The sequence below is a fragment of the Ochotona curzoniae genome, unplaced genomic scaffold, assembly GCF_017591425.1.
Source record: "Ochotona curzoniae isolate NIBS_2020 unplaced genomic scaffold, NIBS_Ocur_1.0 scaffold_4701, whole genome shotgun sequence".
Classification (NCBI taxonomy): Eukaryota; Metazoa; Chordata; class Mammalia; order Lagomorpha; family Ochotonidae; genus Ochotona; species Ochotona curzoniae.
This window is the reverse complement of record NW_024467122.1, coordinates 79,685,834-79,708,798: the sequence shown is the minus strand read 5'-3', so window position 1 is coordinate 79,708,798 and position 22,965 is coordinate 79,685,834. Positions and strand designations below refer to the sequence as shown.

Genomic DNA, 22,965 nt, shown 5'->3' with positions numbered 1-22,965 from the left:
CCCGGGATCCCATATGGGCGCCGGTTCTAATCCTGGCAGTTCCACTTCCGTTCCAGCTCCCTGCCTGTGGCCTGGGAAGGCAGTCGAGGACGGCCCAAGGCTTTGGGACCCTGTGCCCGTGTGGGAGACCCGGAAGAGGCGGATCGGCATAGCATCAGCCGTTGCACTCATAGCATCAGCCGTTGCACTCACTTGGGGAGTGAATCATCGGACGGAAGATCTTCCTCTCTGTCTCTCCTCTCTGTATATCCGCCTTTCCAATAAAAAAATAATAAAATAAATCTTTAAAAAAAAGTTCAGAATTTGAAATATCAGAAATATATACTAAAATATAAAAATTGTAAAGAGAACATAGTGAAAACGCAGAAGATAAAGGGATTCAAACCAAGATGTCTAACATGTAAGCAGCAGGCATTCTGAAAGGAGGAATCAACAGACAAACCGTGAGATTTAATATTCCAAATGTGCAAGTCCTACCGATGCTGAGCACCTGACATCATAAATGGAGAAAAGACCCCCCCAACTAAACCAGTCACAGTGAGATTTCAGAACACCATGGAAGAGTAGCCCCACCGTCTCGGGGAAAACGTCACACAGAAATGAGGACCACGCAGTGGTGCCACTCTCTCAGCAGCCCCACTCACCAACACTCAACAACTCAGTGCTCGAAATTCTGCAGGTAGAATGTCTGCGACCTAGAATCACACAGTCAACCAAGTCACCCATCAAGTGTGGGAACAGAACACAATAGCAGCCAATTTTACAGGGGACTTATGCACCAGGTGCCATGCTAAGTTGATTTAAATCTTCAAAGCTCCACGCAAAACAGTCAACTACTACTTCCTCCATTTCTCATTGGTAAAATATTGTCACATGATTAGATTATTGGCCCAAGGACATGTATGGCCACTAAGCAGCAGAACCAAGATTCCAATCCAAGGCAATCTGGTTCAAAAACCCAAATCCTGGACCATTATTATTATTTTTTTTCAAAAGCTGACAATCAGAAAACGTGCCACTCCTTCCTGCTCTCTTAGTGTTTTACTTGAGAATGTACTCAGGTAAAGGGAGAAAAGATAAGCCAAGAAAGAGACAAGAGATGCAGGAAATAATGTATCCACTCAAAGGCAAGCCAGCAAAAACATAAGATGCTGGTGCACAGCCAGTCCAGAGGACAAAGTGCCACAGTTGGTTCCCAAGAGCCAAAGGGTTCGGAAGAGAGGCAGACTGGCAGAAAGGCCAGAACTGAACTTTCCAAAACAACTCCTATCATACGGGGATACTGCAAAAAAAACGTGTGCAAGGAAAGAATGTTCATAACAAAAATGTGGCTATCCACTGAACAGTCCTCACGGCATACATGTAACTAGATTCAATGATTCAGGAAGCAGAGGTGAGCAGGTAAGCACAGGCAGCACAAGAGAGCCCCACTGATTAGAGTAACAGGCAATAGCTGATGGACCCTGAGGCCAGTCTGGGGTGGCGGTGGGCTCCTCTGCGGAGGAGAAGGTGGTGATACCTGGGTTAGGCCTTCAGAGGCACAGATGGACCTCAGGGAATGGCTTAGTTACCTTTCCTCGGAACACAGAGATAACAAAGAAGAAAGGAACATTCGTGGGCACCAGGAATATTCACAGCGACAAGGACCATACAGACGGCGGGAGGCAGGGATTGGGGGTGGCTGGAAGTACCATCAGCTCCAAGGAATGAAAAGGTCACTTTCAGGACCAACGCAAAAGAAACACAGCCATTCAACAGGAACGTGGAAACAAATTTCTAAATAAGTTGTATAATAATACTTAAAGGGCAAAACAAAACCAAAAAAAAATCGCAGTTTTTACTTTGGCTGGAGACAATTCAGCACTTGAACCCCCCCGAGGAGGTTTACTTTACCTGACCCGTGGGTAGTGGTTGATCTAGCGTCTCAACGTCCAGGTGCTTAGGAAGGTTATATAATCTGCAGAGTTCACATATCAACCACTTCAATTGCTGACGAAGCTACAAAACACATTTCGGTAAACAAGCATTATGTTAAGGAGCCCTTAGAAGACATGAATCATGCTACATCTACTGTAATCAGTCCAGAAACAAAATGAGAAAGTTTGTGGAACTGCCCAGCTGCAGTCTCTGGATAGTCTAAAATATTTTTAGGGGCTGCTAGGGTAAGAAAGCTACTATGGGAAAAAGTTGACTACTAGGGCTGAGAGGTAAAAATCCCTCCAACTGACACCTGGTATAACTGCATCAACAAAAAGGCAAGGGAGAAGAGTTCCAAACACTGTCCTCCAACTTCTAGTTTTCTGGAAACCTACGACCTCAGAGTAAAGTATTAATAAGGCCATGAAAACCACTACTGTACAGATTCTGAAAGTAGGCCACAGTCACGTGCATTTGTAAGCACAGTTGCAAACACGGTCTAAAGGAGATTAGATACAGAGTCTGTCCCTGAGCCTGAGTTTCCCTATCTGTATAACAAAGAAATTAAAACATTCTCAGGGTGGCGACTGTTCAATGAGCGCTTCTGTGAAAACACTTGGTGCACGGCAGGACTTCACGTGTCTATCCAAAGCAAGGCATCCTTCCAGTTTTCATTTTTAAAATCCAGATTCTTTCCTAGGCACATTTAACCACGCAGGCAACGTAAACTGCATGTGCAAGCATGTGTTTTATAGTTTGCCATATTTTTTTTTCCAATGTATAATTTGAGTAGTCACAGTGTAAGAACAATGACAAACAACTCATGAAATGAGAGGTGCATAAGGCAGGTAAACTTCACCTGATCAGGGATGTTTTCTGGTGTCTCTGACCAAGAAAAGAGATGATGAAAACACAGCCAGTTTAATAAAAACTAAGCAAGCAGACAGAGGAATAGAACGGGTTAAACAGAGCAAAGGACAAGTGGAAATCAGGACAGCAGAACAATTAGGACCAAACTAAAACCCTTCTGCTTAAAAGGAAGAGAAGCCCTACCGTGGATCAGTTATCTGGCCAATGGGCTCTCTCCTGTGCGAGGTACAGGGTGGAGATGAAGGGCAGTGGCTGACACACTCTGGCCCAGTGGGGGCTGCAGGTGCGCTATGAGACAGCAGTGGGGTGGGCTCCCACCAGGCAGCAAGCACACCAGGGAGAAGCACCTTCCAGGAATTCCAATTTTACGCCCTCTATACAAGTGTAGGAAGGATGGGGAGAGAAACAGTCAATGTGTGGAACTAAGAAATCCTCAGAAGGCTTGGTGGAGTGGTCTGAGCCTTTCACTACCTAGCGAGGGGGCAGGAGGCAGGTTCAGACATGGGTGACTGGCTTACTGCACTTTGTCCACTGAAAATCAGAGGATTACTGGAAAACAGGATGGGGTGGTGGCGGGTTAGGAGGCAGAAGAGGATCATTAACCTACGTGAGATCCCCTGAACATGTTATGATACCCGAGTCTGAAATTCTGGGAATAATTTCTAGTGAATTGTACATTTAGTTAGTCATCCCTGGAATACAGGGCATCACTCCAGGAAGGGAACAGAAAGTATAGAACAAGAGGACTTGAAGCAAATCAAGGAACAGAAGCTCCGGAGACGGGGTAGCAAGGAAGCGAAGCAGAGGCAGTGGTCTGAGATGGCCAGTTCCCAGGACAAAAACAGGCCTTGTCTTTCACACCCACCACTGATCGCAGAGTTAGGCAAACGAGCCAATCTGTACAAAAAAAATTTATCTGTGTTCTATTAATAGTTTCTTGTATCTAACCACGTGGGTTTGGGTGAATGTATAAACCAATACAGATATGGACAGATGTTTCCCTACAATACTGGGGACAAAAAAGGCTACATTATATAAAATAGTTCACCCCTTCCTTTTTCACATAGTACCTATTAGAACTTTATGCTCTTAACAGGAAATTGGTTATATTTTTCTAACTATAATGCAATATTCTATGGCGAAACTGTACTATTTTTATTTAAGCAATTCTTTATGGGTAGACATTATGTGATAAACATTTGCTGAATATTTCAACAAGGGAACAGTTAGCAGTATCATAATACTACAGGGACTCAATGGAGGACTAAAAAGGAGCCACTGACAACAAATAGGTTTTAGCCCAACAATGAATACAGACTCCAGATTACAATGAGCTAAGTGAGTGGAAAGTGAAGCTGCAGGAAACTGGGGGAGGGCACCAGTGGGGACTGAAGCTCTGGTTCTAACACCAGCATCCCGGACTGGAGCGCTCATCCAGCTTCCTGCCGATGTGCCTGGGAAGGCCTGGGAAGACAGGCCGAGTCCCTGGATCCCAAGGATCTTAGCGAGCCCAGGATGAGCTTCAGTATGGGCTAGACCTGGCAGCAGATGGATGGTCTCTGTCGTCTCCCTTTCTTTCTGTCACTCTGCCTTCCAAATCAATAAATATCTAAATAGAAACAAACTGGGGCTGGCAGTCGGCTGAGTAGCTAAGCTTCCAGCTACAGCACTGGGATCCCCTATGGGCATCAGTTCATGTCCTGTCCACTCCGTTTCCCTTCCAGCTCCCTGCTTGTGGTCTGGAAAAGCAGCAGAGAGCATGGCTCCAGTCCTTGGACCCTTGCGCCCGCATGAAGAGTCTCGGAAGAAACTCCTGGCTTCAGATTGGCTCAAATCCAGCCACCGAGGCCATTTGGAGAGCAAACCAATGGATAGAAGATCTACCTGTCTCCTTTTTCTCTCTTAATTCTTTCAAATAAAAATACAACTTACTCAATGACAAAGTCTGTAAGAGTGGACATTGCAATTTTTTCATGTAAATCCCTCCCCACCCTAAAACCAGGACCAGTTTAATTTCTGATGGAGTATTTTAGAGATCGAAAAACAATTCTAGGCCCTGGAGGCCAGAGCTAACCCTCCACCTTCATGTGACACCAACTCATATGGGTGCCGGTTCCTGCCCAGCTGTTCCACTTCCCATCTAGCTCCCTGCTTATGGCCTGGCAAAGCAGTGAAGGATGACCCAAGTCCTTGGTGGGAGACCCAGAAGAAACTCTTGGCTCCTGGCTTTGGAACAGCTCAGCTCCACCCCTTGTGGCCACTTGGGGAGTGAATCAGTGGATGTAAGATCCTTCTCTGTCTCTTTCTCTCTGTATAATATTCCTTTCCAATAAAAATAAGTTTTTAAAAGATAAAAGTAAAAATAATTCCAGGGTCTGACATGATGGCTCAATTAGCTAATCTTCCACCTTTAAGTGCTGGAATCCCATATGGATGCCAGTTTGTGTCCTGGCTGCTCCATTTCTCTTCCAACTCCCTGCTTGTGAACTTGGGACCCTGCACCCACGTGGGAGACCCTGAAGTAGGCTTAGTTCCAGCCATCACAGTCGTTTGGGGTGTGAACCAGCAAACAGAAGATCTTTCTGTCTCTCCTTTTCTCCATAAATCTGCCTTTCCAATAAAGATAAATAAATCCTTTAGAAAAAAAAGAATTCTCTTCACACTGATACCTTTAGATCTTCAAGTACAACCTCCTGAAAGGAGGAGCAGTAACAGCTTAGGCCAACCACTCCTTCCCAACCTCTTACTTTCGTGGGTCTCCACACCAGCATGGCCACTGAAAAGGTCTTTAAGATGGTGCCTCACTGTCCTTCATTATAAGAACAGACGTTTTAACTACCTAAAACTTATTCTGAAGAAAAAAAAATGAGTTAAGACCTGAACTTCCCACAACTGGCTAGGGCTCTCCAAAGAATCCACAGAATAATTTACTGTTCCCTTAGCCATTAAACAAAACTCCCAATTCTAAATTCTCATTTGCATGACTCTGCTTCTGAATTTCTAATGTCTTTCTGTCAGGTCCAGTGCCAGTACACTATTTTAGTTACTATCTGATTGGATACCTCTTACTATTAACTAATTTTAATTTTTTTATTTTCTTTTTTTCTTTTTTTTTTTAGAAGAACTTTTTTTTTTAAGATTTATTTTTTATTATGTTTTTTACTGGAAAGGTGGATATACAGAGAGGAGAGACAGAGAGGAAGATCTTCCATCCGATGATTCACTCCCCAAGTGAGTGCAACAGCCGATGCTATGCTGATCTGAAGCCAGGAGCCTCTTCCGGGTCTCCCATGCAGGTGCAGGGTCCCAAAGCTTTGGGCTGTCCTTGACTGCTTTCCTGGGCCACAGGGAGCTGGATGGGAAGTGGGGCTGCCGGGATAGAACCGGCGCCCATATGGGATCCCAGGCGTGCAAGGTGAGGACCTTAACCACTTGCGCCACCGCGCCGGGCCCAAATTTTTATTTTCCTTTTATGTGAAAGAGACAGATCAGCCACCCACTGGCGACAGCAAGGGCAGGAACCAGGAACACAACCCAGGTCTCTCCCATGTGGGTGGCACAGACCTGAGTATTCAGAAACATCTGCTGCCAACCCATCTACTGGGTACCAAGCCAGGGTTCATACCCAAGCGCTCCAACAGGAGGTGGCATGCAGGCATCTTAAACCTACAGCTCAACCATCACTGTCACCTATTCTTCAGTTATTTAGTTAACTCCCCCAAATCAACCTGTTGATATTCCTACTAAAATTACATGAGATTTATAGGTTAGCATGAAAGTATGAAAACAATTGATCTATATGCCAAAATGACATCCACCTATTTATTTCTACTCAGTGAAATCCTGCAGTTCCCTTGATACAAATCCTGAGCATCAAAGTTCATTCCTATTTAATTTTTGGCAACCAAGTCTTTTATTGCACTCAGCAAAATTGTACAGTTTCCTCAATATAAGTCCTGCACACTGAAATGTATTACTATTTAATTTTTGTGTAATAGTTTAATATATTTTGCTGCTATAATTTCTATTTGATTATAGCTAAAATTTGGGAATCTTACTGATTTTCATAGAATAGAAATTTTAACTGACCATCTTAAAAACATTTTTCTGTTGGTTCCTTTAGACTTTTTTTTTTTAAAGATTTATTTTTATTATCTTTTTATTGGAAAAGCAGATATACAGAGAAGAGAGACAGAGAGGAAGATCCTCCGTCCGATGATTCACTCCCCAAGTGAGCGCAACGGGCCGATGCTATGCCGATTCGAAGCCAGGAGCCTCTTCCGGGTCTCCCACACAGGTGCAGGGTCCCAAAGCTTTGGGCTGTCCTCGACTGCTTTCCCGGGGCCACAGGCAGGGAGCTGGAAGGGAAGCAGGGCTGCCGGGATTAGAACCGGCGCCCATATGGGATCCCGGGCGTGCAAGGCGAGGACCTTAACCACTTGCGCCACCGCGCTGGGCCCTAGACTTTTTTTTTATATATATACAAAACAATCATGTCACCGGCTCCACGCGGTAGCCTAGTGGCTAAAGTCCTTGCCTTGCAAGCGCTGTGATCCCATATGGGTGCCGATTCTAATCCTGGTGGCCCCGCTTCCTATCCAGCTCCCTGCTTGTGGCCTGGGAAAGCAGTCAAGGACGGCCCAAAGCCTTGGGAGTGCACCCACATGGGAGACCCGGAAGAGGCTCCTGGCTCCTGGCTTTGGATCAGCTCAGCTCCAGCCGTTGCGGCCACTTGAGGTATGAATCAACAGATGGAAGATCTTCCTTTCTGTCTCTCCTCCTCTCTGTATATCTGACTTTCCAATAAAAATAAATCTTTACAAAAATAATAAAAAGTCATGTCACTGCAAATCACTTGTTTTTCTAAAAGGATTTTATGAAAGCATGGGAAAATATAACAAGATCATGTTTACAAGACTGTAAGACTTCACAGAACATATGACCTCAACTATTTAAGCTTATTTCTGAGGGTGTATGATATTACTAGCAAAGAAAAAAAATGGTAGAAAAATCTATTCTGCCAATAGTATTTGTGTTAAGAATGTATGGGAAACGCTAATTTTCCTTTTTGCTTTTCTATATTTCACTAGTTATTTCATAATGGACACAAGTCTAATACACAAAAAAATTAGGGATATGAAAATTCCTGAAAAGTGGAACATTTCTTTCTGCAGTTTTGTTTTCCTTTTTGTAACTACTGATTACATAGTTGAGAGGTAGGTGGGTCTCGGATTGATTTAAGGAAGGCCAAGCAAGGTGTGCAGGAAGGCAGAGTTCAAAATGCTTCAAAACAAAATTTTTTTTTTGTCACTCCTGTGCACCCAGCAGGGAACGGAGAGGGCCACTTCCTGCTGTCCAACTACAACAGCAGCAGAAGGTGGAGAGAGAGAAAGAGAGAGAGAGACTGTCACTCAACGATGTCTGAGGCAGATTTGCTTTTCATAGCTTCAGTTACTCATGGTCAAACCTTAAACTCAAGGTTTAAAAATATCAAATGAAAAATTATGCCTGCAATTCCTGATCAATAAATTCCACTGTAGCATATCACTAGTCTATTTTATTAGTAGTTGCTGCTGCTGATCTGTAAATTAAATCTCAGATGCACGTGTGTAAATACACACACACACATAGTCTGTGTGGTGTTTGGTATTACTCATGTCATCAGTCGGGCATCCCCTGGGGGGCCTTGACCAAACTCTAAGGAGAAGGGGAGACTAGTGCCTATTAAGAAAAAGGGCAGAACGTGCTGTTTGAATACCTTGGGCTCTGACTGCAGACTTACAGACCCATCGCATACATGCTGGTTTCCCACTTCCTTCCTGGCCGAGTGGTTTATAGGTTTAATGATTAGAATGTAGGGACAAAATTTTCCAAATTCCTAATACAAATGAATACCTATAAGAAGCAAAAGAAACTGAGTAGTGACTAGAACAACAGCGACAGCCCCATTCTTTAATTCCTCTAGGATTATCAAGTAATAATTATGATCATGCTTTTATTCAATGTCTCTTAATTCTATACAAGTAACATATACAGGAAAAAAAAAAAAAAAGGAAAAAAGAAAAAAGTAGCTGGGTTCATTTTCTCACCGAACTGTTGTTCTTAGAATCTTCTAGACGCTCCAGAACTGAGGTCAGATTTGGGTCATCGGAATCCACAAACCATATTGGTGAAGAAGAGGGGTAAGATTCCTGTTACAGAGACAAGTATGTTAAACACTTTATAGGAAAACTAATTCAGATACCAAATGAAGCCATACCACTAAAAAGCCAAATATGGAAATAAGCAAATGGAGGAGAGGGAAGAAAAACAATACATTTAAACCTACATGAAGAGAAACAAGACTCTTCTAAGCATTTTTTAAAAGCCATAAGCTTGGTGGGAGAGCCGGGAGGGGGTGCTGTGCAGTAGTGCAGCAGGCTAATCCTCCCACTAGGGCACCAGCAACCCATATGGGTGCTGGTTCATGTCCCAGCTATTCCATCTCCATAAACTCCCTGTTTGTGGCCAGGCTTAAGTCCTTGGGACCTGCACCCACATGAGAGAAGATTCTGGCTCCTGGCTTTGGATCAGCTCAGCTCCGGTTGTTACGGCCATCTGGGGAATGAACCAGTGGATGGAAGACCAAAAATTATTTTCCACTATATTTCTCATCAGTAGTCTAAATGTTACTTTGAGATTCCCTCCCAACACATCAGGAAAAAAATTAACCTTAAAATTTAACCCGTTTGGGGACCAGCGAGGCAGCTTAGTCGCTAAGGTCTCCTCCTTGCACGTGTCAGGATCCCATATGAACACCAGTTCATATCCTGGATGCTCCACTTCCCTTCCAGCTCCCTGCCTGTGGCCCAGGAAAGCAGTCAAGGACGGCCCAAAGCCTTGGGACCCTGCACCCGCGTGGGAGACCCGGAAGAGGCTCCTGGCTTCGGATCAGCATAGCATCGGCCGTTGCGCTCACTTGGAGAGTGAATCATCGGACAGAAGATCTTCCTCTCTGTCTCTCCTCTCTGTATATCTGCCTTTCCAATTAAAAAAAAAAAACAACAACAACACAAGTGGTGCTGGGTAAGAAGCAAGACCCCTGCCTTCCACCTTATAAAGAAAATCAACTCTAAACAGATCAAGGTTTGATCTAACATCAAACTACTGATGGAACACTCTGGAAGACATAGGTGCAGGCAAATTCTTCTTAGGAAAAACCCTAAAAGCACAGGCAATTAAACCAACAACAAACGGGGTTATGTCAAGCTAAGAAGCTTCTGTATTGCCAGGGAAATGCTCAGTAACGTGAAGAGACGAAGAGTAGAATGGGAGAAAATATTGAAAACAAATACAACACAGACAGAGGACTAATATCCAGGATTTACAAAGAACTCCAGAAACTCAACAAGGGCAAAATAAACAGCCGAGTTAAGACACAGGCAGAGGACATGAACAGGTATTTTTCAAAAGATAGAATTCAAAGAGCTAATAACACATAAAAAAGAAAAAAAAGCTTAGGTTCTCGGGCAATGAGGACGATGTAAATAAAAACCACAATGAGGCTCCACCTAACTCCAGTGAGAATGGCCTACGTACAGAGTTCAACAAACAGTAATTGCTGGTGACAATCTAAGACTGGGGGCACCCCAATCCTCAGTGGGCAGGCATGTCAACTAGTACAGCCACTATGGAAGATGGCAGGGAGAGTCCTCAAATAATCCTCAGAAAATAGATTTACCATATGACCCAGCAATCCCACTTCTGCAAATCTAGCAAAAGGAAATGAAATCTGCATGAGGGACCTGCAATCCCATGCTTATTTTTTTAAAAGATTTATTTTTCATTGGAAAAGCAGATATACAGAGAGGAGGAGTGACAGAGAAAAAGATCTTCCGTCCACTAATTAACCCCAAGTGGCCACAACAGCCAGAGTTGTACCAATCTGAAGCCTGGAGCCAGGATCCTCTTCCGGGTCTCTTGTGTTGGTGCAGGGTCCCAAGGCTTTGGGCCATCCTCGACTGCTTTCCCAGGCCACAAGCAGGGAGCTGGATGGGAGGCGGGGCTGCCAGAACCATGGGGATCCTTACACTTGCAAGGTGAGGACTTCAGCTGCTACACTATCCTGCAATCCCATGTTTATAGTAGTGCAATTCACAATAGCTAAGAGAAGGAACCTACCCAGGTGCCCATCAACAGGTGAAAGGATAAATAAAATGTTTTTCTCGTCTATAAAAAAATGAAACCCAACCGCTTGCAACAACAACAAAAAAACCAGTTGAAACCATTATGTGTAGGAAAATAAGCCAAGTCCAAAAGACAAAAATTCCATTTTCTCTGATATGCAACAACTCACAGAGCACACACATGCATGCGCGCACACACTTATAAACTGCACAAGGGAGATTTGCATACTGGCAAACAATAGATGAATACAGCATGCATCTTTACTATTGAGTAATAGCAGGATTCTCGTTATTGTCTTTAGTTATACTTTTACACTATTTCATTTTCTTCCATTTCATTGCCATGCCATGATACACTTACACATCAGAAAGCTAAGATTGTAATGGTGAAATGGGTCCAGTGTGATAGCATAGCTGCTCAAGCCCTCACCTTGAATGCACCGGGATACCATATGGGCACCGGCTCTAATCCCAGTGGCCTCACTTCCCATCCAGCTCCCTGCCTGTGGCCTAGGAAAACAGTGGGGGATGGCCCAAAGTCTTGGGACTCTGCACCTGTGTGGGAGACCAGGAGGAAGAGGCTCCAAGCTCCTGGCTTTGGATTGGCTCAGCACCAGCCACTGGGGTCGCTTGGGGAGTGATCCATCAAGCAGAAGATCTTACTCTCTCTCTTCCTCTTTTAAATCTTTTTTTTTTTAAAGATTGTAATGGTGAAATGAATGAATACGCCATTATGATAACTTGGGGACACATAACTGGAGAAGGATATAGAGAGGAAAGAGGGGGAGCTTATGCTTACATATCTGTAGCATGAAAAAAATATTTTTTAAAAATCTGTGTATATTTTAAATTTAAGACACAAATAAGCTAATCTACTTCCATTAGAAATCGCAGGAAAGTATTAGATTTTAGCTGAACTAGGTTCAAGTAAAAGAAAACAATTTTTTGCAGTTTCAAAGAAACACTACTTTGAGAACTATCATCTCAATTATTTAATACAGCTGAAGCCACAGAAACTCAGTATTTCCAGAGCACTTTACCAAACTTCCTTCAAAGATAATACTAAGTTTGCAGACAGACATCATGAATAGTCCTAACGTAACTTCAGTAATGGCTGTGCTCGTATTCTCTTTCCCTTCTTAATGTGTCCCAACCTCTTGACTGTCTTCAGAATTAATCCCGTACGTTGGGGCTGGCACTGTGATGCAGTAGATTAAGGCACTGCTGGCAATGCTGGCGGCCCGTACCACAGTGCCGATCCAAGTCCTGGCTACTCCACTGGTGCATCTTTAAGTGTGCTTCGGAACACATCACTTAGGCCAGTTTATTGCTTTAGTTTTGTGTTTTCTGTCCTCTTGAAAACATGGAACCCTCACTAGGCTTAAACCTTCATTGGTTACATTAGTATCTATATAGTAAACTTTTGTACTAGAAAAATATAAAAAGTTACTCTGGACTAAAAGCCTTTAAAATCTACTTTTAAAATCTGCACAATTAGTAACTGATTGGTTACTACATCAGATATGCTTTTTTAAAAATTGCAAAGAAGAGAAGATAGTATACTTAGTGGGCCTACGCACTTGCTTAACTGGTTCTCAAAGTGGGGCCCTCAGACTCCAAACTCTTTCTCTAACACCAACATGTAAATCGCCCCTTTCAACAGACTGACTTGTTGCTTTAATGGTGAAAACACCACAGTGGGCAAAACTGCTGGTACCTCAGCACAAATAAAAGGCAATGACACAAAGTAGCAGTAGTCATAGCATTGTTTTTTTCTTAACCATCATGCACAAGGCATTTAAAAGAAAATGGAAGTGGGAAAAAAATGTCAGTTTTGCCTTAAAATGCCCATGATGGGGCCAACAGTTTGATGGTTCAAGCCTCACCTTGCAGATGTTGGGATTCCATTTGGGTGCCAGTAAATGTCCTGGCTGCTCTACTTCCCATCCAGCTGCCTGCTTATGGCCTAGGAAAGCAGTAGAGGACCGCCCAGGGCCCTGCACCTGTAGCAGATGGAAGCAGCTCCTTGCTTCAGATCAGCTCACTTTCCCAGGTGAGAGACCTGGAAGAAGCTCCTGGTTTCGGAACAGCTCAGCTCTGGTTTCGGAACAGCTCAGCTCTGGCTGTTGCGGCCACTTGGGGAGTGACCCAGGGGATGGAAGATGTTTCTGTCTCTCCTTCTCTGTAAATCTTTCCAATAATAATACACTTTAACAAAATTTAATAAATCTTTAAAAAACAAAAACGAATCTTGAAGCACAGAGGGTTAGACCACCGGTATTCCCTGTCACAGCAGGTGAGATTTAATGGCTGGTTAAACTGTTTCCAACCTAGCTTCCTGCTAAGGCACCTTGGAGGAAGCAACTGACATTCCAAGTTCTTGGAGTCCTGCCATCCCTGAATTCCTGGCTCCGGCTTCCAGCTTGTCCCAACCTTGGACTTTTAGGGAGTGAAGGAACGGGGTTGATTCCCCTCCTTTTCTGTTTCCTGTCATCCTGGTTTTCAAATAAATGAGTACATCTTTGAAATGGAAAAAACAAATGTTTTACTGACCACATTATCCCCACCTCCACCACAAGCACTCCCTCCCTGGCAAGTTAACCTTCAGCACCATCTACATCCTCTGCAAGGTCTGTTTAGCAACACCGAGCGGCATCCACAGATTAGTATTTTTAGTCTCTTACATTCAAGCTCTGTGACATCTATAAGGTTAAACTAAGCTTCAGGATGTATTTCTCCTCCATTCAGTACCAGTTGCATCTTGGTTTGAAGGCTTGTGGGATCCAGCCGTCTGTGACTCCCACCCACCACAAAGGTTACTGTGAGTCAACAAATTCCAAACAAGTTTGTCAGTATCACCATAAAACTGTCCTCATCTGGGGCCACACATCTCCAGGTGAAAGGGCTCACTCTGTCACTGCTTAGCAAATGCATCTTCGTCAGAACTAACTTCCTGTATCTATTTTCCTACAGAAATCTATCAAGAGACCAACATGCGGCTCTACCTCAAGCACTAGCCAACAAAACCGCATGCCAGAAGGCTTAGTTTAGGCTATCTTCCAAAATGCCAGGAAACAACCGTGTTTAGGGATTTCTTGACTTTTTGAAATCTGTGGCACCCGCTTCAAGCTGAAGGTATAGATAGAGCCATAATAATTCTTCTAGAAGCCATTTTTTTATTTATATTAGTTCACATTAGGCTGTTTAAAAAAAAAGTAGAGAATAAAATAAATTGACAAAATTACATACATTACCTTAATAAATTCTAAAAAGTTTTGTGATAAGAGACCCTGCCCCCGCAAAAAAAAAAAAAAAAATGTATAGGTCTTTTTGCCCCTGTTCGTCACTTTACAACTAAACAGCTAACCCAGGGTCCAACACAAAAGCAAGAGTAAAAACACTAACATTTGGTAAGAGAGAAATGCATGCATACCCCGTAATCTAAAAAAAAACCGCTTAAATCTTCAAATACAGGTAGCAATTACTGCCACTCAGAACATCACACGAACAGGCACAAGGCAGACAAAACAGTGGGGAAGATCTGGACCACCCGGGCAGCAGAACCCCACTGGCTGGCTGCCTTGGTTCTGAGCTCGCACTGCCCGTCAGCACCGCCTTTCAGAAGAGTTCCCAGGGCACAGTTACGGAGCCCTGCCTTCTCGCTCTGTGCCTCCAGCAACGCTTCCGATTCCCCGTCTCACCCTTAACCACCTGCCATGTACCTGATGTTCCCCTCTTCCAGTCCCAAGTAGTTTACCAAAGGACACACGCCATTCCTAAGAGAGACCTAATGCTCTTCTTCACGCACCCATTTCTTTCAAAGTAGGACGCAGTAATGAGAGAGGCAGCCAAGATTACACCAGGAACCTAACCCTAGTCCATTAGCCAGGCAAAAGAAATGAGAACAGTGATTTCCCCCGCCCCCCGGCCTGAAATGCTGCTGAAGACCGTGTAACCCGACAGGTCTGCTGCTTGTCACAGCTGCTTTACCCACTCGGGTCTGGCAAGGGTGAATCAAAAAGGCCTTAGGCTCCTTGGTCAAGATGTGTTCACTACTTCTCCTGTATGACTCTGGCTGAACTACTTTTTCTCAGTGTGAGGACAAGAGAAACAGAAAATGAAGTTATGACCAGCACTGCCTTATCTCACGTGAAAACCTAGCATAAAGCATTTTTTAAAAATATGATTCAGTCACAAATGACACCACCATCTTTGTACTGGAGAGCAGCACCGTGCCAAAAGCTTTCCTATACATGTGTTCCTAGACATCTTTTTGCACTGTAAGAAAACACTATATTTTTAAAAAATAATATTTTCACCACCAAAATATTAACCTTCCCCCCCTCTTAGATTCATAGCTCCAACATTTTTAAATTTCATATCTCGCCGTTGGGGGAAGGGGTTTCTTGGCATTGATAATTAAAATTTTAGTTAGCGCAACAAAAAATATAAAGGTAGTAGTCATGCAAAAAGTTCCTAATTTATACTACAGAAATAGTGTCATTTGGGTGCACACATGGCCAGCTTGCCCACTTTCATTCCAGGCTTCTATGGGGTCTGCTGTTCCCATAGGAAATATGCTGGCCATCACCCCTTTGCTAGACCAGTCATGCCAGATCTGATTACACCTCAAGGCCTTCTGGCTCATTCTCTGTCCATTCTGATACTTCCCCTTCCTCCTCTTAGACCCCACTATTTCAGTTGTGATTGAAATGTCATTTGTTTACTAGCTAATTTACTTGGGGGAAGGGAGCTTTTTTTTTTTAACTCTATCCATAAAAACAGTAATGGAGTTGCCAAATTCTTTTAAATATTTCAAAATACCTTTTAAAATGCCATACTCTGGTTCCCACAGGCCACACAAGTTGCCACAACAGGTTCTTCTGAGGCTAGATATGATCACAATGTGTTAGCCGTGACTGGGAACTAGCTCTGTGTTCTGCAAATGGAAAAACAACACTTAAGTTGTACAACAGATGAGCTCTTGTAGCAAGAGTTCACAGAAAATAAAAGACTCCTCGAGGTTGGAAAAGAATATTCTTTCCTTTCATATTTAAGATCAAAGCAAATTTGTGAAAACAGGAAGAATCATCTCGATTCTGTTGGCCTAGGAAATACAATACTTATTTTGACTTCTGTCCTTTGACTTTTATATGAAGTTTCAGTTTTCCTATCAAACCTTGTTACCTTTTAAATATTTATACACTATCCACGATGCTTTTTTTATGTGATCTCTTGCACTTACAAAGGAGTCTTTTGTTCAAAGTATCAGGATGGCGGGCATATAGTCAACCCAACACATATTTACAGAGTGCAAGATAAAAAGCTTAAAGCCCAATGAGGATTATTCTCCCCTGTTACCATAGCAAGCAAATTTAAGTTAAAAAAGACAAAATGCCAGAAACTATTGCAACAGAATGATCAGAAAACAATCACAACTGAAATAGTGGGGTCTAAGAGGAGGAAGGGGAGATATCAGTATGAACTGAGAATGAGCCAGAAGGGCCTTGAGGTGTAATCAGAGTTGGCATGACTGGTCAAGGAAAGGGGGCAAACTGGCCATGTATGCACCCAAAGAGGCTACTGGGGCAGGTGGTGGGTGGGTTAAGTTGCCACCAGGGATGCCCCTGGCTCACATCAGAGTGCCAGTTCAGTCTGTACTGCTCTGCTTTCCACACAGCTTTCTGTTCTTGTGCCTGGGAAGCACCTGTGTGGGGTTTCCGGCTCCTGGTTTTGGTCTATGTCAACCCTGGTCGTTGTGCCCAGCTGGGGAACTGACAGAAGGAAGATCTCTTCCCTACCACCTCCACTGCTAAGGTCATACTAACCACACAGATTTATTACAAAACTGCATGAGGGCCCAGTGCCAGTAGCCTAGTGGCTAAATCCTTGCCTTGCATGTCCCAGGATCCCATATGGGCACAGATCTGTATTCTGGCTGCTCCATTTCCCATCCAGCTCCCTGCTTGTGGGCTAGGAAAGCAGTGGAGGATGGCCCAAAGCCTTGGGACCCTGCACCCATGTGGGAGACCTGGAAGAAGCTCCTGGCTTCACATCAGCTCAGCTCCAGATGTTGTGGCCACTTGGTGGGAGAGAACCAGCAGATGCAAGATCTTCCTGTCTTTACTCTCTCTAAATCTGCCTTTCCAATAAAAATAAATCTTTTTTTATAATAATAAATCTTGAAAAAAAACCTGCACATTTTTTGTAAATGTGGTGAATATTAGGCCTGACACATACAACAGCTTAACATCTAGAGCAATACTTAAACACATCAAACTTGTTTTAAAAATAAGTTAGAAAATAACAACTCACAAATCCCCTAGACAGGTCCTAGCATATGAAACCCACCCACTTTTTTTCCCCCTACTCTTCTCATCCTAAGCATATAGTACTGACATGAACAAAGTTCAGATTTTTATCAAAGCATTTAAAGAGGCTCATCTTTTTTGAGGGAAATTAATGCTGAGACATTTACAGAGGCAGCGATATGTCTGGAATCTGTTTCAAAAGAACCCAAGGTGGGGGTACTGGCGACATGAAGGTGGGCCAGGAACTTATCACAGCCCAATCTGGCTCTGTGCAATTCCTCTCTACTCTGAACTCTCCCTTGCGCCTAATGTTTCCCTATAAAGAAGAGTCAGCATGGCTCAGCGCCCACAATGACGGCTCAGCGCCCACAATGACGACCCCATCCTATGCACACATTCACGCTCAAGCCTATCAGCTCTCAGCTGGTGTGTGTGTGGGGGGGGGGGGGCGACTCCTGGCTCCATTTCCCTCATCATCCCTTAATCTGGTATCTTTCTGGCCAATGGGCAACCTCCAATATGGTTCTCACCGGGATGCTGCTAGCCTCGGAAGTGGGGTCAGTCTGTGGAATGCCTGCACCTCTGGCACTAAAGATGAGCACCCCCAACCCTACTACAACACACACACACTTCCCAAATGCCAGCCACTGTGTCCGATCACTTCTAGTCCAACTTCTAGCCCACATCAGTGGCTCTACCAAACCCTGGAACTAGCCCTACCCTACCAGAAGAATCTCTCTCCCAGTCACTCAGGATCGCCCATTTCAGCCCTACTACTACTTCCGGCTCCTCCTGTTAAAAAAAACTCTTCCCCTCATGGTTTCTCAAATCTCAGCACCCACTGCCCACTCCTAAGCAAAGCTCGAGCTTCGGTGCCTTTTTTTTTTTTTACACCCAAGGCCAGCGTGACACCTGAGCGGGCGGGGGGGGGGGGGGCGGGACCCCTCGATCACGCCCCCACATCCTACAGAGCTGCAGAAAATCCCAAGGCTGGCGCTGCCCTGTCCCCAGGAGGACACAGCGACAGCACCTGACCTCAAACACAGACACGCCTTTAACCCCACAGCTGTTCCTCCCCGCATCATCCCAACTCGAGTCCTGCTTCACCTGAGGGAATCCTAAGACCCCCAGACCCGGCTCTGGCCAGATGTCTAAAGGGGATGGAGGGATACCCCCAGATCCCAACCTCCCGGAGCAGACACCTTCGCGAAGCCCTTCCACCAGGACATTCCCGCACTCCCTCAGTTCCTGCACTCCATGGGCGTCGCCTGCCCGCCAAGAGGAGAGCTTGGAAGCAAAGGGTGTCTTGTGCGGGACGGGCGCGTCTTTCTAGTCAGCGGACCCGGCCGCGAACCTTCTTTCGCGAAGGGAGCGCCCCAACAAAAAAACAAAACAAAACAAAAAACACGCCCGCCCGCCTCAACACCTGCTGCAGGCTCAGGAACCCAGCGCCGTGAGAGGAAAAAAAAAAAAACCTCAGCGCCGGGCGCCCCCCACACCCTCAACTTTTTTCACCTCATGCGACACAGAAACACACACACACACACACAAAAGTGGGGTGGGGAGGGATAGCTGAGGCTGAACGGGCGGAAATCTGAGGCGAGCAAGAGTCGGGAGAACTTCAGGGCCCTTCCCCTCCCCGGTCTGGGCTGGAGCGCCCGGGCGGGCTGGCGGCCATGGCGCCTGGCGAGGGCTCCGGCCGCCGCGCGCTCCCTTACCCGCCCGGGCGCGCCGACGGGGGCCGCCAGGGGCCAAGCGCCGTCAGAGCCCGCGCCGCACGCGCTCGGGCCGCCGCCGCCACCGAGCCGGGGAGCCCCGGGAACCGGGTGCCGGGGAGCCCCGGGGACGGGGTGTCGGGGAGCCCCGGGACGGGGTGTCGGAGCCCCGGGATGGGGTGTCGGGAGCCCCCGGGGACGGGGTGCCGGGGAGCCCCCGGGGACGGGGTGTCTGGAGCCCCGGGGACGGAGTGTCGGGGAGCCCCGGGACGGGGTGTCGGAGCCCCGGGGACGGGGTGTCGGAGCCCCCGGGGACGCGGTGTCGGGGAGCCTTTGTCCGAGGTCCCGGGGCACCCCTGTGCGCCCTTGGCCGGCCCCGCGCGGCCGCCTCACCGTGATGTTGCAGTGCAACGTGAGCAGCGGCGGCGAGTGCGGGCTGCCCGGCGGCGGCGGCACCAAGAACTGGCAGTGCAGCTCGTCTAGCTTCCAGCTGACGATGCGGAATCGTTCGTGGTTCTTGTCGAAGATGGACGCCAGGAACTTCAACTCGGCCTTGAGCCCTGACACGGACATCTTCCCTTCATCTCCGGCGGGAGGAGGGATAGGGAAGGAAGGGGAGCCGAGCCGGGAGCCGCCGTCACGGCCGCGACCGCCCCGCGCGGGGCCGGCCCGGGCAGTGCTCTCCGGGCTCCGCCTCTCCCCGCCGCCCCGGCCGCGACCCGCGACGTCCGAGCGCGGCTGGAAAATGGCGAGGGGGCGCTGAGGCCTGGGCCCGCAGCTGTGTGGGAACCGGGGCGGCTGCGGCTGCAAACTGCTTGCTGCGGCGGATGCTGCTTGCCGCCTTTGTAACCCACTCCACCGGCAGGAGGCGGCGGCCCCGCTTAAAAGGGCAACCCAACGACACCGCCCCACTGCGCTACCGCCTGGCCCTGGGCGCCCCCCAACCCCGCCCTGTCTCCCCTCCTTTCCCCGTTCCCGGCGCGTGCATGCGGCCACCCTCCGCCCCGCCATGACCCAGACCTCTTCTGCACGACCCCGTTGTGGGGTAGGCAGCTAGTTCAGGGTCACAAGCTTGGAAGCCACTCCACGCCACCACCACCTATGGTCCCTTCGGCCCACCTGTGACACACACCTATCATCACCTGGAAGCTGAGAGGGGTTGGTATTGTATTGTTGCCTAACACTCCCCTGGCAAGCCCCCCGTAAAGGTCCGTGATAGGGATGGGGGGCTAGCTTTCTTGGTCACATCCTTCAATCACTCCCGCAAACTGCAGGTGGAGGACAGCCTACTCCTGGACCCTCAATACCAGGAGGAGCCGGAAACCCTCGTGTGTCCCCCCCCACCCCCAGGCCCCGGACCAGCCATGTGCACAGCTGACCACGTTGGCATCTAGACAGATATGCGCCGGGGCCCTAAGGGTGGCTGCTCCTGAGCCCTTGGAGGCCGCCCGCTCACCTGCCTCCCTCGAGTGGGCCTCCTGGTTTTGACGCCACAACTCTTAACCTTAGTGCGAGCTGCCGCTTCGCCAGGCTGGGTCCCCGGCAGACCCCCTCACAAGAGCCTGTGGGTCCCTCCCACCTGCCGTCCCCTCACCGCCACTGCCCTTACCCTCTTGGTCAGGTTTGGGATCACCCTCTCCCTGTGTGCTTTCCACACTAGTGAAGCTGGTCCCTTATTTTCAAGAAAGGTCTTAGTGTAAATGCGGGGGGAGGCTGAAATAACTTCGTGGGCACACTGATATTACATCTTGCGCTAGCTTTTTGCTCAGCCCTTTCATTATCTTGGTGTTTTTCCTCGTTATCAGTAAGTTCTCACCCAGTGGGAATATCTTATTAAAAGAGCCTTGCCCCCAAGACCTGTTAATGTAGTTTTGGAAGTTAGCCCTTATCTAGAGTCCTTGGTGCTTTGACCCTATCCCTGGCACATGCAAAGTGGCCCAAAAATGAAGGACTGCCTGGTGACCCAAAGGAACACAACCTAATTGGGCAGTTAGTATGCATGAAAAGACTTATTGGAGACAGCTTCCAATCTGTGTAGTTGCATAGGGCTCCTAACATAGAAGGGCTGTTTCTGCTGTTACCATCTTAAAATTCTGAATTTTTCAGTGCCACGCCACCCCCCGCATTTGCCTTTTACACTGTCTTTGCTATAGAGTTGTTTCACTGATGTCCCCTGCTTCCTAATTCACAAGATGCTCCTGGCGTACTGGCCTTCCCAATGACAAAATACAGGGGGACATAAAGTCCATGGATTGCAGGCTATTTTTGCTTTAGTTTTCTTTGTTCCTGAGGCATTACACCGGGCGACCATGCATTCTCAGGAGGGCACCGACCCCTTGGAGAAGCTGATAAAACCTATGAAGCTACCTGTGTGGGAGAATGCCTCCACACATAACGTCTTGTACTTCCGGGGCTTCATTGCCCCGGCACTGTAAGTCCAACTCTCCAATGGGACAAGGAAAAGGAAGGAATTAGAGCCCCTGGCCTCTAAGCAAGAATCAGAATCCCATATGGATATGGCTGCTATTTATTTTTTCCCTCCAGTCCCCAAGGGCTCCCAGGACCCTCACAGCCATAGCAGCCACAGACAAGGATTGGAGACAAAGGAAAATACGAAATAAATGCAAAGTCACACCTGCAAGTTATTAATTCTATCCATGCTTTTTTTGTTAGCACTAAATTGCTATAAGCGCCTAAAGACTTTTCTAACTAGCAACAGCTTTTGCAAGTTAAACCTCAGAAATGTATATGATAACACTAGTTGTTTGCCAGTCCCTGAGCTAGAAAGATAAACAGATGTAATTCCTGAATCCAAAAGCCGAACTGTTGAATGTCAAAAGCAAAACGCTGGGGCAGGTGCTTGGCCATGTGGCTTTTGTTTGAAAGGCAGGTTTACAGACAGGAGGAGAGACAATGAGACAGATCTTCCATCCACTGGGTCACTCCCCAAATGACCACAACAACCAGAGCTGCTGGTCTGGCCTGAAGCCGGGAGCAAGGAGCTTCTGTTGAAACATTCACAGCCCATGTGAGAGTAGTCGAGTTTGATTCCTGACTCTGTGGCAGATTCCAGCTAACAGGCAGACCCTGGGATACAGTGAGTACTTAGGTTCCTGGATTGAGATCCCAGGGAAACCTGGATTGAGTTCCAGGTTCCTGACCTGAGTCAGGTCTAGCCCCTGCTGTTGTAGGCATTTAGGGGCAATGAACCAACTGATGGGAGCATTTGCATTCTCTGCTTCCCAAAGGGATAAAAGAAACGCCATTCCTGGTGTGTAAGGCTTGAGATAAAAGAAAACTGAAATAAATGGTTTGGGCAACAAGGAATGTGTGACTTCAGCTGACAGGAAGCCCAGAGCAGAGTCTAAGATGGGCTGATTTGAGACTTATTGCTATCACGAGGGGCCCAGATTCTTTCCCTCGTCAGCCAAGAACAAAATGTGTCTGTTCTTGCAGGTCCTATCCAGACACAACAATATCCAGAGGCAGAGGGGACATAACCTTCCTTGTCTCCTCCCAAGACATGGGAACCCTCCCAAGAATCTTCCCAGCCGACTTGCCTTTTGTGTATCATTGGCCAGAATCGGGTCACATGCCCACTCCTGAGCCAATCACAGGTACATGGATGGAATCTGTGATCAGATTTCCAGTCACTGGGAAGGAGTAGAGGCTGAGGAATCACCAACATGCCTAAAACAGACACAGAGACAACAGATCTTAGGTGATAAGATAGCCAAACCACTGTACCACTGCAGCTCAGGAGACAAAGAAATGAATTCCAGAAATGTCTTCCATGAAGTGGGGCCGTGATCACGGGCTGTCTGAGAGTCCAGATGACAACACAGCACAGCAAGGGGCTGGCAGAACAAGCTGAGGTGTTTGTGACCAGATTTTCGGGAACCCTGATATATCATGCCAGGGACTGTCCCTTCGTTCTGCAAAAGTCATCACTTGAAGGAAAAGCAGTCTGCCTTAGGGTAATACAGG

At 46.7% G+C, this 22,965-nt stretch overlaps 1 protein-coding gene across 3 annotated transcripts in view; it reads right to left on the bottom strand.

Moving 5' to 3' along the window:
- Positions 1 to 19,748, bottom strand: part of UBE2Q2 (ubiquitin conjugating enzyme E2 Q2) — a 53,167-nt gene extending 33,419 nt beyond the window's left edge. Inside the window, exons 1-3 of one of the 3 annotated variants that reach the window (XM_040969118.1) lie at positions 19,372 to 19,748; positions 8,877 to 8,978; positions 1,894 to 1,998 (exon numbers count right to left, since the gene is read on the bottom strand). In XM_040969118.1, the coding sequence (XP_040825052.1) occupies positions 1,894 to 1,998; positions 8,877 to 8,978; positions 19,372 to 19,551 (387 nt within the window). In that variant the 5' untranslated portion in view covers positions 19,552 to 19,748. The remainder of the gene's footprint in view (positions 1 to 1,893; positions 1,999 to 8,876; positions 8,979 to 19,371) is intronic. The other 2 variants (XM_040969119.1, XM_040969121.1) reach the window with 2 other exon arrangements.
- Between the last annotated feature and the right edge of the window lie 3,217 nt (positions 19,749 to 22,965).